Genomic DNA, 17,198 nt, shown 5'->3' with positions numbered 1-17,198 from the left:
ATGCTTTGTAAGTAGTTGTTATGTTATATTGTGTAAGGAATAATAACAAGAAAATGTCTGTACATTTCTAATACAGTCAGAATTTTTTCTTCCCAAGTATTTTCTATCTGCATTTGGTTGAATCCATAGATGTGGAAATGATGGATGTGGAGGACTGACAGTATTTGTACATAACATTGAATTAGCTTTAAAATTTAATTTGGTGATATTTGTCATAAATTCAAACGTGCAGGAACTCAAATTTAATATTTTAGAAGAAAATGTGCAAAGAACTTTTCAAACTAATCCTTCCAACTGATTCATTCTCTAAAGAGTCAAGAGATGAAGTGTTGAGGGGCGATTTATTGTCCAGTGTCACATCATGAACTAAGAGACTGCTGTTCTGGTCTTGTCTCTACCTCTGATCACTGCTTAGGTTTATCCACTTCTAACAAGACCTGAATCTACGTGTAAGGAAAGCTAGAAGATCATAGGTCAATCTTACAACTAATTTATTAATTTAACAAACACTAAGTACACACTCATTGTGTGACAGGGCTTCTGCCGTGTTATTAGTATTAAAGGAACAATAGATGCTTCTATTTAATGGAATGCTCAACCTCTCCATTTGAGTACCTCAAAGTCTTTTCAATGGCAACTTGTTCAAAATGGCTTTCAGCCTCATCTGCCAAAAACTCTACTCTACCAAACTTAGCTCAGTTGCTCATGCCTTAAATTTGGGAGTCATCTTGAGACTTCTTTCTCTCTCATCTATTATAGTCAGTTAGTCACAGAGGTTTGCTCACTTCTCATCTTCAAAATTTAATGAATAAATTTGATTTCTCTTTCATCAATGGTACCACCAAGAGTACAGTACCGTCATCTCTTCTCTATATTTCTTGAGCAGTCTCTTCATTTCTTCCAACCTGTTCTAGTGGTCTTTCATAAATCCAAATACAGTGATGTTTCTTGCTCAAAATTCTTCAGTGGATTTTAATAGCTTTTAGAAGAACATCCAACATCTAACTTTGCTTACAAGACCCTTCAGCAGATGACCCCTTCCTGTATTCTAATCTCATTTAATTTCTACCCTCTATTTCAATGCCTTTTGAGTACAGGAGACTTCCTTTGATAACTACAACACAACTTCGCCTACCACAGTTATGGTCTTTCCTTCTACAATTATAGCTAGTTGATATACACTCTTCCCTAGAAAAGCCCTCTTAATGTAGTTTCATGCTGTTCCTGATCCAAGTCTCAGTTTAAAGAGCTTTTCTTCCTTGAGGACCTCCTTGGTCTCTGGTGTATCCTTCTTTGTACTACATACTCCTTTTCACACTCATCACATTTTGTGTGTAGTAGAACTTTCATACTATATTTAATTAAGTTGTACCACTGGGAATTATTTTTCTATGACTAAGTTTATGTTGCTTTTGAGTTTCCATTTTGTAGGCAGGGAATACTTAATATTCCAAGTCAAGAAACACACTTTCACTCCTTTTTGCAGTTAAATGACTTTCATGTTATTTCAATTCATTCACCACTCTAGTTTTTTTAATGTTTTTTCACTCATAAAGCATCTTGGTTCAAGAAGTCCCATGCCACATCAAGCCCTCAGAGATGGAGAGGGTGAGTCTGTGCCTGTTCTGTGGTTGTTTCTGGTTCTTGCTGTACTTTGATGAAGATGCTATCCATTCTTCTAAGTTTTATTACTGTCTCCATTTGTAAGAGTCTAGCACTCGGTCACTCCAATATTCTAGCTTTGAAGACTTATTTTATTTTATTCTATTTTTTCTAGCTTCAAAGACTTCTGATTCACCAAAATTCTTAGTCAATTTATCAGCTTTATTCACATTATGTAAAACGTTTATATGTTCTTCTTGCTACTCTAGGGCCACACAGACTTCTACACCGGCTGTTTTGGACTTGCATATATCTAGACCTATTCTGCCACAATACCACATTCAACATCATCTGTAAGAGGACTTCTTTAAGCAGAGTGCAGTTTTTGTGGGATATACTTCTACCCTTGGGTTCTTGTTTTAGGCTTCTATTCATTCTCCATTGCCTACCACCCCCAACATGGAACCCAGGTTAGGATGGAGAGGTTGTAGAAGTTTTGTTGGAGATCCACAGCTTATGTAAGCTGCCATCTTCTCTTGTGTTGTCCTCCAGTGTCCTCTACTGACCCCTGTCCTCAGCCCATTAGCTTTCTTTTAAATTTGTGTGTGGTACGAAACCACATTTAAATCATCTTCTCTTTATAGTCTTCCCCAGACTATGCATTATGCTATAAAGGGTATTCACTGAGTCCTTTTAATCTCTTACACTTTAAAAAAGAAACTCAATTTCCACTTTGTTGCACAAATCAAAAGTAATTTTATTTCAAGTTATGGTTTTTGCTCTATGTTCAAAATGGTAACTTGAATCCCATAACAAGAATTTGAAGGAGAATACTCTTGCTAGTCCCTGAATGGTGAGGGAAGAGTAACCTGTAAAATGAAATTAAAGGATAATGAACTTCACTTTTATTGAGAACTGTTATATTGAAACACTCTTTATGTACTTACTACGTTCCACCTTTTCCACTGAGACTTTAATGTTTATTACAGTATGGATAATATCTATGGTCTTAACCAATTATGTATTCCCAGATTCTAGTCTGTTGCCTAGAAGATAGCTGTTGTTAATATTAAAAAGTAACTTTAATACTCTTTTCCCCTATGCCAACCAGTCTACTCACTAGTTATATTTGTGGCCTCTTCTTAAATGACATTTTAAATTGTGTAAGCTATGTTATTTTCTATTCAGTCTTTTTCAGTGGGATTTAGTATGCAATTCTCAGTCACTCAAATCCTTTGCACAGGCCATCTACATGGCAGGGTTTTTGGTGGGTACACCTATATGTGGCCTCCTTTCTGACAGATAAGTTTTATCTTCTGAAGGACAATGTGTAAGCCTAAACACATATTATTAAAGATCATGCACACATTATTATTGAGAATTATGCACATTGAAAGGAATCTAAATATGCAGAGGACAGAAGCCAAATTATAGGTGGATATAGTTCAAGGAATTGAGAAACTTCGGAAGATTGAAATCAACAGGACCGTCTTCCACTAGGAGTGAAACTTGAACTGACCCATGAAGAATTGAAAATGTGCAAGTAGGAGAGTAGGTGTAGAAAAAATAGGGAGGTAAAAATGTTTCTGGTAACATATAAGAGTGCTTGTGTGTATGTCCCTTTAAAAAATGTACACAGCATGCTGATAATAGTGATTTAGGAAAATTAGTTTGTGGGCAGACTGCAGGAAATTTTATGAAAGAAAAAATTATAGAAATGTGGTGATTGGTCAGGAGACTATTGAGACAGTTTCTAGAAAGAGAAACTCTCTAAAAAGACCAGAGAGAAAAAACTGGTTAAGAAAATAATCTAGTTGATAATAAGGCAGATTTACAATAGATTGGGATAATGTTAATAAGAAAGAAAATAATTCAAGTAGTATATATGGATATCCATGGAAGAAGAGAGAGAAAAGAAAGGGTAACATTGGACTTTGGATGGCACTGACTTTGATGGCAACTGAACCAAAAGTAGAGAGTCAAAAATAAATACGCAAATCAATGATAACATTTATGGATCTTAATGTTGTAATTAAGAAGATGGACAAGATATCAAATGCATAAATAAATCAACTCTACATTGAGGTAAGTGTTGTGACATAAACAAAAAAGGACTGGGATTCACTATAAAGCAATGCTGAGAAGTCCAAGACTGTTTTCATAAACTTCTGCTACTTTATCACTCTTATTTGTAAAATCCACATAATGAATTTCAAATATTTATAACTTCCTTTTCCTTTACATGAATTACATGTGATAATACTTATAAGGAACTTAGGACAGAGATTGTATTTAGTTAGAGTTTAACAAGTAAAATATATTATCATTGTTTTTTAATAATAAAAAGAATAGAACAAATATATATTGGATTCTGGAGAAGAGAGATCATAGCTGGTGAAAAGATTTACTTGTTTGTGGAGATGTGTTCTGCTGCCCTATGAACAGGTATAGTGAAGTCATATTTCACTAATGGATGATGTTCTAAAGTAAGCTCATAAGTTAAAAATTCTGTTTTTTCAATTTTCTGTTTAAAGTTAGTATATTTTGAGTCATACTTTGGAAACCAACATATTGTTTCTTAGAAAGTACTAAATAGTTGTCTCCTTTTCCCCCAGCCACTAGTTTGCTGATGCTTAGGTTGAGAACCAGGTAAGATAGTAGCCTGAAATTTTGTGCCTTGTTTTAATAAAATGTAAACTGTAATTGAGAGGTAGAATCTATGCAGCTTAATAAAATGCTCATATAACAAAGGTCTTCTGGACAAAGGCCATGGTGGATTAATCTCTCAAACCGAATGCTTGTTCCATAGCATTGAGTGGAATGTCATATGATACCGCCTACTCCTTTATGATTTTTCTGCCTTTAAAAATTATCATTATCATTTTTTATGCACACATATCATGCATTTTGCTGTATTAAAGGTATGTGAGTATTGACTCTAATATTAAAGTAACAAATATGTCAGCTTAATGGTCATTTCTAGTGCGATCATTACGGGACACTGGTATAGGAACTTGTAATACTAGGAGCTAAAAGTTCTGAGAGTTCTTCTGGAATATTCTAATAATTTACAGCCATTTATTATATTTTTTACTAAGTTAACTGCTGTTACTATAGATTTGGATGGAAGCCGTTGTTGCTCTTTTGTTGCCTGGCTTGTGGAATTTTGGGAACGTGTTGTGCTTTTGCTCCCATGTTCTCTGTTTACTGTATTTTGAGATTTCTGATGTCCGCCTTCTTGGGTTCAGTTCAAACCAACATCCTTATACTTGGTAAGTGTGCCTTGATCTATATGTATATGTGCTGCTACTTTTTTTGTGGTCATCTTTCTTAAATGGTGTTGAATATCTTGAGTTTTCTTTAGTGTTGGAAGAGACTTCATGAAAATGGCAACCCACAATCATAACATCCTTTGGATTTTCTTGGAGCGCTGGCCAGGCATTACTTGGGGGATTGGCTTATATTTTCCGAGACTGGCACGTACTCCAATTGGTTATTACCATGCCCTACATTGTTTTTTCTCTCTTACTCTGGTATGTGGAGTTTGCTATATACCAAGACATTTTGCTTAAGTAATTGCAATACATGAAGGTTGGTTTATTTCTACTAAGGAATATTTTGCCATATATTCTCAGGGACTTTTCTGAGTGTAATACTGAGAAAAAAGTTTAAAATATGAAAAGAAAACAACTCTAGGAGAATGAGCTCTTTAGTAAATTTGTAAAGTTGGGTGAATTGGTGGTTTAGGATTTTTAATTTACCTATTTTTTTCTCCATTTAGTTGCTGAGACTGTTCTCAGATTGACTCACAGAAAAATACTCCTAAATGACAGCCAAGGGCAGAGTGTGGATTTAAGATGGTTCCTTTTCTAATTCCTGTGTAGGGAGAGATAAAATGGTCTTTCACTCCCAACGCACTTATTCTGGTGTTCGTAAAACTGGATGTCATTTAAAATTGACTCTATAAAAATTTGATAATATTTAAAGCTTTCAAGACAACAGAAGGGCTTATCCTTAAAAATTGTAAATCCCAAATTAGAGTCACATATGGAGATGACAGTAATTTCTTTAAAAAAGAATTTTTTAAAAAATTTTCACTTAAGCACGTTATGGAAGTGTTCAACTGTCTTTATAGGCAGAACCCAGAGCCAGATTTTTTAAAAATTAGATTTTAATGTATCAATATACAATGCAGTTGATTTTCATGTCGCTTTACCAATTCCTCCTAATCCCCGCTCCTTCCACCCATCAACATCATATCTGTTCACTTGTCCTAACAAGTTCAAGGAATTGTTGTGATTGTTGTATCTTTTCCCCCCTCCCCCATTTATTTGTTTGTGTATTTGTTTATGTATTTTTACTGGCTCTCACAAATAAGTGAGAACATGTAGTATTTTTCTTTTTGTGCCTGGCTTATTTCCCTTAATATTATTTTCTCTAAGCCCATCCATGTTTCTGTGAATGGTAGTATTTTATTTTTTTTTATAGCAGAGTAGAATTCCATTGTGTAAATATACCATATTTTCCTTATCCACTCATCTGATGATGGACGTTTGGGCTGGTTCCAACTCTTGGCTATTGTAAATAGTGCTGCAGTAAACATGGGAGTACAGGTACCCCTTTGACATGATGATTTCCATTCCTATGGATATACACCCAGCAGTGGAATAGATGGGTCATATGGTAGATCTATCTGTAATTGTTTGAGGAACCTCCATACCATTTTCATAAAGGCTGCACTATTTTGCAGTCCCACCAGCAGTGTAGGAGGGTTCCTTTCTCTACCCATCCTCACCAGCATTTATCATTCTCAGTCTTTTGTATATTAGCCATCTTAACTGGTATGAGATGGTATCTCAAAGTGGTTTTGATTTTCATTTCCCGAATGCTGAGTGATTTGAGCATTTTTTCATATGTCTATTGCCATTCGTATACCTTCCTTTGAGAAATTCTTTTTTTTTTTTGATGAATAAGTTAAATTTATTTATTTATTTATTTTTATTTATTTATTTATTTTTTTAAAATTTTATTTTGTCGATATACATTGTAGCTGATTATTGCTCCCCATCACCAAAACCTCCCTCCCTTCTCCCTCCCCCCCTCCCCCCCAACAATGTCCTTTCTGTTTGCTTGTTGTATCAACTTCAAATAATTGTGGTTGTTATATCTTCTTCCCCCCCCCGGTTTGTGTGTGTGTGTGTGGATGTGTGTGTGTGAATTTATATATTAATTTTTAGCTCCCTCCAATAAGTGAGAACATGTGGTATTTCTCTTTCTGTGCCTGACTTGTTTCACTTAATATAATTCTCTCAAGGTCCATCCATGTTGTTGCAAATGGCAGTATTTCATTCGTTTTTATAGCTGAGTAGTTCTTATTCAGCTCCTTTGCCCATTTTTTAATTGGGTTACTTGTTTTTTTGCTGTTAAGTTGTTTGAGTTACTTGTATATTCTGGATATTAATCCTTTTGTCAGCTGTATATTTTGCAAATATTTTCTTCCACTCTGTTGGTTGTCTTCACGGTGTTAATAGTAATTTCTGAAATAAGAAATAAAATAGAGAAAGAAAGGAAGAATGTATTTAATTTTTCCTTTACTTCTTACACAGGAAGCAAAATTTTAAAAAACCTTCTTCTTCCTGTTTTCAAAATACAGGATGTCAGGAAATGGGTATGATTGTAGGGTTGATGAGTAGATAGAAGGTTGGTTAAATCCAGGAATGCTCTTTTTAAGTAGGAGGGATTATATATGCTGGAAAGATTATTCCTTTTCATGAAATGACAAGCATCTCTCTGGATTGGAACATGGCATCTCCATACAAAAACTAATATCTGTCTCCTTTCAAACAGCTGGATATCAGAGTCAGTCCGCTGACTCATTACAACTGGAAAAACAGAACAGGCATTGAAAGAATTGCAGAGAATTGCCCATATCAATGGAAAGAAAGATGTTGCACAAAGTTTGACTACTGAGGTAAGGGGAAAATAGTTACCATTTCTTTAGTTACATTTCTCACCACCACCAACACATGAAAAAAAAGAGTAAAATTATTAATCTTCATAATCAAAAAGTATAAGAACTCAGAAGAAACTCCAATCCTGATTATTATTATCAGTACCCTACGTGTGTACCTGATATTTGTGAATTTGCAAAATTATTTTAAGATTATGTTGAGAATTTCAAAAGAATTGACTAGGGGCAGGTGTGAAGATGTTCGAGGGTCCTTATTTTGTTTACTGTAGTCGGCACTGATGGAAGTGAAGAGTCACAGATGATCCTGCATTCTTTCTTTCTGATTCTCTGCAGTCAGGACCTGTCATTGTCATCCTTCTGACATGACTTCCCTGCTGACAGGTTGGTCTAAAACATTAAAATTACCACTTTCAAGGCCATCTTGCAGCAGGGGTTGTACTTGAATTATCTACATATTCCAGGCATCTGAAGTGATCTGGGTCCCTTGGAAGGACATGGAGTGATATCTCAGCAAATTGATTCCCGAGATAGCATTTTAATTTATGGTCTATATGCATCATCAATATTTACTAAGTGGGAAAGTATGATCACAAAAGCAGATCAAGGGCATTTTCTTTTTTAAGTGTTCTCTACTCTCTTTCACATCCTCATTAAGCTAATCTTTGTCACATCTCATGAGGTTTGGTTGCCTTGATAGACTTATGTAAATGGTAGGTCAATTAGAATCATTATATCCATTTAAGAGAAAAGAAAGCAAAGGCCAAGGGGCTTAACTAATTTTATGGTGGCAATAGAGTAGATAACGTATTAATGAGTAAAGGAGACACTATGATGTAGGTGATCTGTTAAAATTTAAATGTGCTTGGGTGTATGATGTCTATGACCATGGGCAGAGAAGACAAAAAGACAGATATGAATATCCCTGTTCTTGATTACACTATAATATATTAAATTAAAAAAGTACATACAACTGATTAAAAGTATTTATAAATAATGGATTTATAAATTTAATATATTAATATAAAATGTGATGCTTACATAGGCTGAATATACAAAATCAATTTATTTCGTATGTAAATCTAATGGAGATCTAGAATATATAAATATCTCAAATAGTACAATAGGAAAAGTTGATTGAAATATTTCTGGTATTTGACCAGGAACAAGAAGATTCATCAAAATGAGACTACTTGTAGTTAATGTAATTGGAGACTCTTAGGGAGACTTTGCTGATGTTTTTGTGATGAATAATGGTTCGGTCAGGAGCATCATTTAGCTAGTTAAGACTGTGTCAAACAAAAGAGAACGCCAGTGATTTCTAATAAGCAACAAATAATTTTGTAATTATTAGAATTATTGAAAAACAATCCCTACAACCTTTTATATCACTTAGAAAGCAGTTTTATAATGTAAAACATATTTTAAGACATTTGTTTATACATTGATTTTTTTCACTGTTTTAAATGACTTTACAGTTGTTAAATATTTTGAATATCACCCATACTAATGGGGTTTTAGGAGATAATCAAACTTGATTTGATTCTATGCTAGAGCGGTGGCAGGGTGTGGGAGTAGAAGAAGCAATTTTGGAAATAAAGGTCCCTTTTGCTGAACCTAAGTATTTTTGTGATTTTGCTTTTCTTCTTGTTGAAGATTTTGAGCTCCAAAGTGAAAGAAGAACTGAATACAACCAAAAAGCATTTCAGAATAAAGGAGATCATTGTTAATCCTACATTGTGCAGGACGGTGTTTTGTGTATCTTTTTTAGTGTAAGTAGTTTGCCTTTTCATCTTCTAACACTTACTAGTTTCAGCGTTATGCTAAGCCTTTTGTGCAAATCAGTAATACCTGATTTGGGGGAATACAACAAAAACAGAAATGCAAAGTAGAAAAGAATAAAATAATCCATATGGAATCAAATATTTGGAAATGGGCTCGTGGGGTAGTTATAATTTATAGAAACTGGAGAAATGGAAAGATCAATATGAAAAGGCAGATCAGACCTCAATAAGATTCCATTAAATAGTTGGAGAGAGAAAGCTGATTATGTGACAAATTGATCAATCCTATTTGTATTAGAAGGCAGTATAATGGAAAGATTAAGAGCATAATATTTGGTATAAAATATACAAAAATCAGTTTCAACACTTGCCAAAGGCCGACTAAGTAATACTGGACACTATCTCTCCTTCATTTCAGTCATTTTAAATGCACAATTCTTCATAATACTGTCTAGTTACATGAAAAAACTTGGATAAAGTGCTAGGTACATTAGAAGTGATTAATAAGTGTAAATAAAACAATAATAGTTCAAAATTTATAGCTTATTCATATGAGATTTATTTCTAGCCCAATTTTGCAGATGAGAAAAATGGGAGGAAGAGAGGTTACATGAGTTCCCCAAAGACAGATAGTTATCGTGAACATTAGATCTGGAACTGACAGCTTGTGAACAAAACCCATGCTTTTATACATGGAAAACAGTAAGCAAAAATTGCTATGTTTTAGTCAACATTTATTATATAATAAATAAACATGTAGGTATGAAATCATCCTTGTGTTGCTATTTTACATTTTCCAGTATCTGAATAAGGTAAACAGTCAAAATGGCCTAGGCATATATGATATTGCTCCACATAGTTAAAAACTTCAATGCAAATGGAAGATTACTCATTTTTTTTTATCTACCCTTACTTTATACTGTTATTTTAAAAAGAAACACTATGGCCCCATATACACTGTAGGCAATTGGAGAGACAGTTCACATTTTATCTTTGTAGTACCCGTTTTTAAGCATCTAGTAAAAAGTACATATTAGATTCATAATTATTACATAGATTATTATAAATTATTTTTTTTTGTTCTCAGGCTCTGGATAATATGCCTCTGTCTTCCCATTTTTCCAATTATCCACATAGATATGTGAATACATATATATGTGCAAGTCAGTGTAATAAAAACTAAAATAATGAAGACAGAAATCTATACCTCTTGTCTAGGAAAATTGTATAAAAAATGGATTAAAAAATTAAACTCTGAAATAGCTTATCATAATAAAAGTCATATTTTTACAGACTATAATTTTCATATGAAGTTTAAAGTTCCATATATCTACACACATATACACATTGTTCATGGGTATTGCCCTGTTCTACTGATTTTAATAAACTCTAATCTAAAAAAAAAATTTACCAAAATTTTGTTTCAAATAACAGAAGACTCATTGTTATGTGATGTTATAAATTAAACAAATTTCCAGCAATATTATAAGTCAACATTAGTGTTTTCAAGATACACAAAAATCTAGACAAATATGTTGATTTTCTAAGAAGCTATTTATCTTTCCTCTCTTGGGAATAAAATGGTCTCAATTTTCATTTTGGCTCCTGAGACACTCATATTCCAAACTTAGACTTAATTATAGAAGCAGGCCAAATTCATATTGTTTTCAGTAGATTTACTTATTTAACCCCTAACTCAATTCATTATTGAGACTTTGTTCCATTACTTATATATGTAAGTTTTTCTAAAATAATTTCATTGTATTATAAATTCCTTCACTTCATCCCATACTTAGAATATTTTGGTTTTAATAATATGTTTGAAGGAAAGAAAGATCCCAAATGTACACACACCCATACCCACGCTTTCTCTCTCTCTTCCTTTCATGCACACGCCCCCCTGCCATAATAAAGCACTTCATTACTGAGTTTATTGAATGCCCCTGTACTTTCTCTCCCAGGTTTTCAGCAACTTTCAGCTCTTTGGCCTCCTGCTAGATGTTCAGAATTTGGGGAAAGATATGTTCCTGATGCAATTTCTGCTAGGAGGAGTAGATTTTCCCAGCAAATTGCTTACATTTTTTATATTAAGACATGTCAATTGTCATCTTTCAATAGCTTTTTTACTTTTTGTGTCTGGAAGCTCTATTATGGCCGACATATTTGAGTCCAAAGGTGAGATGGTTCAGTGTTTGAAATCTCATAAAAACTGTATATCTTTGTAAATAGATATTTTTCAAATAATTGTTAGAATAGAATTCAAACTCAGATAGTGCCCAGAAGAGCACTGCAGGCGAAAATCTAGGTACTTTGAGGGTCATGTAATACTTAATAAGTAGAATCCCACATTTATGGCTTCCTTGAAGCAAGAACAGGAAAGAGAAAAGTATTCATTTCTATTAAAGCAGCATTTACCAAGGACTACATATCACTGATAAAAAAAAGTCATGTCTGGGAAGCCCTGTATAAACAATGTGTGCTTGTCACCAAAGCATCATGGAGGAAAGGTGCTAATTAAGGGTGTTAGTTCAAAGGAGTCTCTCTAGATGGCATCTGAGTTGAGTCACTTCAAATGAGCAGAAGTTTACTTGAAGAAAGACAGAAAGGCTATACCAGATAGTGAGAAGAGAAAATGAGTGAAAGACATTCTAGAAATAACTAGGTTATTGTGTTATTAGACTATAAATTTTGAGAAGGTTAGAGATAAGTAGGTACTTACAAAGTATTTCACTCATTTTTAAGTTAATAATATGCCACTGGAGTTCTTCAACAAGCAAAAAAGCTAGGCTTTTATTTTGACAATATCAGTATTGTCATACTTTAGAGTATTTATATAAAGAATGTAAGGCTAAATTCATAAAATATGCTTAGTCTATAAGAGAGGCAATTAGGAGCTGTAGAAGGGCATTGTCACTAGAAATAAAAAAGGGAGTACGGGAGGTTTTGGTGATGGGGAGCATTAATCAGCTACAATGTATATCGACAAAATAAAATTAAAAAAAAAAATAAATAATAAAAAAAAAAATAAAAAAAAAATTAAAAAAAAAAAAAAATAAAAGGGAGTACGTCTCTGGTAAATACTCTGGAGAAAGTTCCAAAATCTTGGGAATTCACCGGAAATAAAGGATAATGAGAGGTGAGTTAGCACAGATTTTCAGGTCTCTGACAGAGGTACCAAGGGAGACTGCAAAATAGAAGGAGCATGTTTTGGTAAAAATTATGAGTCTGAGTTTATAATTGTTCAGCTTGTTTTCACTCTGCAAGCCATTGCAGTAGGTGGCTGGAGTGCATAAAAGCATAAAATGGAGAGGAAATGGTTCCTCATGATTAGAGCTGGGAAAAAAATATAAATTTGCGCCCTAAGCATATCACATTTAAATCCTGAGCACTTGTCTTATTTCTATTCTCATTGCTATTTCTATAGATCAGTCACCATTGACTATTGCCTGTAGTAGAGCAAACTCCTCTCACCTCCACCCCTCGTTATTTTCTAAATAATTCTGTCATTTTATTCTCTGTGGTGCAGGTGAAGTGTCTAAAATATTTTTCAGACCCTATCATTTTCCTTTTAACTACACTTAGCAAAGCTCTTCATCATCCTGTCTTTGTTTGAACTTTCACCCTTTTATCCTGATATAGTCTCTGTCATTTTTACAGGATATCCTTACCTTTTATATAGTGTTTTACACTTTATACTTTTTTTAAAAAAATGTATGTTTGTGTGAATGATTCTCTCCTTTGGAAACAATCTTCCAGATCCCTGTCAGCTTTAGCTCACAAAGTTCTACTTATGTTTAGGTCTTGACTGAGATGTCATGTGCTCAAGTAAGCCTTCTCTCCATCCAAGTTCTGAGTTAGGTGCTTCTCATCCACCTTTGACCTAATCTATCATGTGTCAATCACCCGTCTACTTTTCTCCCCCTGCCCCCCCCCCCCTGAAAGTAAACTTCTTTGGGCTTGGGCTTTTTATCCTGTTAAAAAATGAATTACCAAAATCTACTAATTTTTTGCGTATGATATGAATTAGTGATATAATCGTGTGTGTGTGCACACAAGGGTACTTTAAAAGTTTGTGGGAAAATGGAATTGAAAGATAATACAAATCTTTTCATAAACTTTTTGAAGTACCCTTGTGTGTGTATATATATGTATATGTATTCCAGATAAGTAACCAATTGCTTTAACATTTATTAAATTGCCAATAGTACAAAATACCAAATTTATCTAATATAAAATACACATATATTTGTGTATAAAATTCATATATACACATATACATATCTGTATATAAATCCATACATCTACATATATTTACACTTTATTGTGATTCATTGATTCATTAATTATTCTAGGGCTAATATCACACTGCTTTAATTAATTTGATAATTTTTGACAGTTTCCACTCTTTAATTTGACAAAGTCATTTCAGCATCTGTACACATATCATATGCAATATATTTTGTTCCATGAATTTATCTAATATATAATACATATATATTCACATGTAAAATTCACACACACAAGCACAGCACATATGAAAAAATATATATATCTCTATATTTCTGTCTACATCTTTTTACTCCCAGCTTTGCTGAGGTATAATTGGTATATAAAAACTGCACATAATTAATGTATACAATTTGATGAGTTTGGACGTATGTATACACTCATGTTATTATCACCACAATCCAGGTAATAAACATCCATCACCTCCCAAAGTTTCCTTGTTTCCCTTTGCTGTTGTTGTTATTTTTGTGGTAAGAACACAAATGAGATCCACCCTCTTAACAAATTTTTAAGTGTACAATACTTTATTGTTACCTGTAGTCACTATGTTGTACAGCAGATCTCTGGTATTTTGTCATCATGTATAATTGTAACTTTAAACTCATTGAACAACTGCGCATATCCCCCTCCCCACACTCCCTGGTAACTATCATCCTGTGTGTTTCTATACCTTGAACTATATCTGATGCCTAATATAAGAGGAATCGTGCAGTACTGTTCTCCTGTGACTGCCTTATTTCTCAGAGCATGATGTCTTCCAAGTTCATCTATGGCATTGCAAATGGTAGTATGTCATTTTTTAAAGCTAAATAATATTCTGTTGTATTTACTACATTTTCTTTATCTATTCATCTGTAGATGGACATTTGAGTTGTTCTCATATTGTGTCTATTGTAAATAATGCTGCGATGAACATGAGAGTGAAGATATCTCTTTGAGATGCTGATTTCAATTCTTTTGAATGTATACCCAGATGTGGGATTGCTGGGTTATATGGTGCTTCTATTTTTAATTTTCTGAAGACCCTATATATTGTTTTCCATAGTTGCTGCCTCATTTTACATTCCAGCTAACACTGTACAAATGTTCCCTATCTCTTTCAGCAAAACTTGTTGTCTTTTGTATTTCGTGGTTTTCTTTCTTTTTTCTTTTTTCAGATAATAGTCATCTTAGTGTGAGGTGATATCTCATTGTGATTTTGACTTGCAATTACCTGATGATCAGTAATGTTAGTAATGTTAAGCAATTTTTAATATGACTATTGACTTGTGTGTTTTCTTTTGAGAAGTGTCTGTTCCTTTGCCCATTTTTTTTTAAAAAATTTTATTTTGTCGATATACATTGTGGCTGATTATTGCCCTTTGCCCATTTTAAAATCAGGTTATTTGCTTTCTTTTCTTTCTTTCTTTTTTTTGCTATTGAGTCCTAGGAGGTCCTTATACATTTTGGAAATTAACCTTTTTTCAGATATATGGTTTGCAAATATTTTCTCCCATTCTGTAGGTTGCCTTTTTATTCTGTCAATTATTATTTTCTTTGCTCTGCAGAAGCTTTTATTATTAGTTTAATGCAATCCCACTTGTCTATTTTTTCTTTTGTTACTATGCTTTGGGTGTCATATCAAAAAAATTATTCCCAGACCAATGTCGAGAAGCTTTCATCCCATGTTTTCTTCAAGTAGTGTTAGTTTCAGGTATTATGTTTAAGTCTTTAATCCATTTTGAGTTAAATTTTGTATATGGCATGAAACAAAAGTGTCCAATTTCATTCTTCTGCATGTGGATATTCAGTTTCTCCAACATCATTTACTAAAGAGACTATCCTTCTCCCATTATGTGTTTTTGGTTCCCTTGTCAAGGATCAGTTGGCCATAGATGCATGGATTTATTTCTGGATGCTCTATGATATTCTGTTAGTCTATATGCATGTTTTTATGCCAGTGCCATACTGTTTTGGTTACTGTAGCTTTATAATATGTTTTGAAATCAGAAAGCCCACTGCCTCCAGCTTTGTTATTCTTCCTCAAAATTGTTTTGGCTAACCAGGGTTAGTGTAATTCCATAGTATTTTTTTTTCTTTTTCTGTAAAAAATGTCTTTGGGATTTTGATAGGGATTGCATTGAATCTGTAGATTGCTTTGGGTAGTATGGACATTTTAACAGTATTATTACTTCCAATCTATAAATATAGGATATCTTTCCATTTATTTATGTCTCCTTTAATTTCTTTCAGCAGTGTTCCATAGTTTTCAGTGTACAAGTCTTTCACCTAAATCTCACTTGGTTAAATTTATTCCTAAGCTCTTTGGTTCTATTGTAAATGGGATTATTATCTTAATTCCCTTTTCTGTTAGTTTGCTGTTGGTGTATAGAAACACAACTAATTTTTGTATGTTGATTTTTTGTACTGAAACTTCATTGATTTTTTTTTTTATTGGTTCTAACACATTTGTTTCAGAATGTTTAGGGTGTTCTACATGTAAGGTCACCTCACCTGCAAAGAGAGAAAATTTAATTTCTTCCTTTCTGATTTGGATGCCTTTCATTTCTTTCTCTTCCCAAAGTGCTGTTACTAGAAATTCCTGTACTATTTTGTATAGAAGTGGAGAGAGTAGGTCTCCTTGCCTTATATCACATCTTAGAAGAAAATCTTTCAGTTTATTATTGTTGAGTGTTAGCTGTGGGATTTACATTTATAGCCTTTATTGCTTTGAGGTAAGTCCCTTCTATCTATAATATGTTGAGAGTTTTCATCAGGAAAGCATGTTGAATTTTGTCACATGCTTTTTCTGCATAAACAGAAAAAGCATCTATAAAGATGAGCATGTGATTTCTGTATTTTGTTCAGTTAATGTGGTATATCATGTTGATTGATTTGCATATGCTGAACCATTCTTGTATTCCAAGGATAAATCTCACTTGATCATGGTGAATAATTTTTTTTAACATGCTGTTTCATTTGGCTTGATATTTTGTTGAGGATTTTGGCATCAATTTTCATCAGGAATATTTGCTTACATTTTTTTTTTTTTTTTAATTTTGGGGTCTTTGTCTGGCTTTCATATCAGGGTGATGTTGGCCTCATAAAATGGGTTTGGAAGTGTTCCCTATTCAAGTTTTTGAAAGAATTTAAGAATTATTAGTGTTAATTCTTTTAAAAATGTTTGGTAAAATTCACTTGTGAAGCTATCTCCTCCTGAGATTTTCTTTGCTTTCAGAGGTTTTGATTACTGATTCAATCTTCTTATTTGTTATTGGTCTATTTAGACTTTATATTTCTTTTTGATTCATCTTAATAGGTTGTATGTTTCTAGGACTCTATTTTTTCTAATTTGTCAAATTTGTTCATATATCATTGTTTATAATAATTCTTTATCTGGTTCTTTTCAGTGGTATCCATTGTAATGTCTCCTCTCTCATTTCTGATTATATTTATTTGGGTCTTCTCTCTTTTTTACTTAGAATAGATATACATTATTTTTTCAAAAGACTAACTCTTTTTTATTGAAATGTAATAGATTAAACATATCTGTGGAATAATATCAATACCTGTGTAGA

General features: G+C 33.1%; 1 protein-coding gene across 1 annotated transcript in view; it reads left to right on the top strand.

Moving 5' to 3' along the window:
* LOC134363716 (solute carrier family 22 member 22-like) overlaps nt 1-17,198 on the top strand; it is a 43,284-nt gene that overhangs the window by 7,159 nt on the left and 18,927 nt on the right. Inside the window, 6 exon segments of the mRNA XM_063079272.1 lie at nt 2,801-2,900; nt 4,716-4,874; nt 4,967-5,135; nt 7,450-7,573; nt 9,227-9,340; nt 11,316-11,529. Of these exon segments, the coding sequence (XP_062935342.1) occupies nt 2,801-2,900; nt 4,716-4,874; nt 4,967-5,135; nt 7,450-7,573; nt 9,227-9,340; nt 11,316-11,529 (880 nt within the window).

The sequence above is a fragment of the Cynocephalus volans genome, chromosome 15 (genome assembly GCF_027409185.1).
Source record: "Cynocephalus volans isolate mCynVol1 chromosome 15, mCynVol1.pri, whole genome shotgun sequence".
Classification (NCBI taxonomy): domain Eukaryota; kingdom Metazoa; phylum Chordata; class Mammalia; order Dermoptera; family Cynocephalidae; genus Cynocephalus; species Cynocephalus volans.
This window is presented reverse-complemented; position numbering and strand designations above follow the sequence as displayed.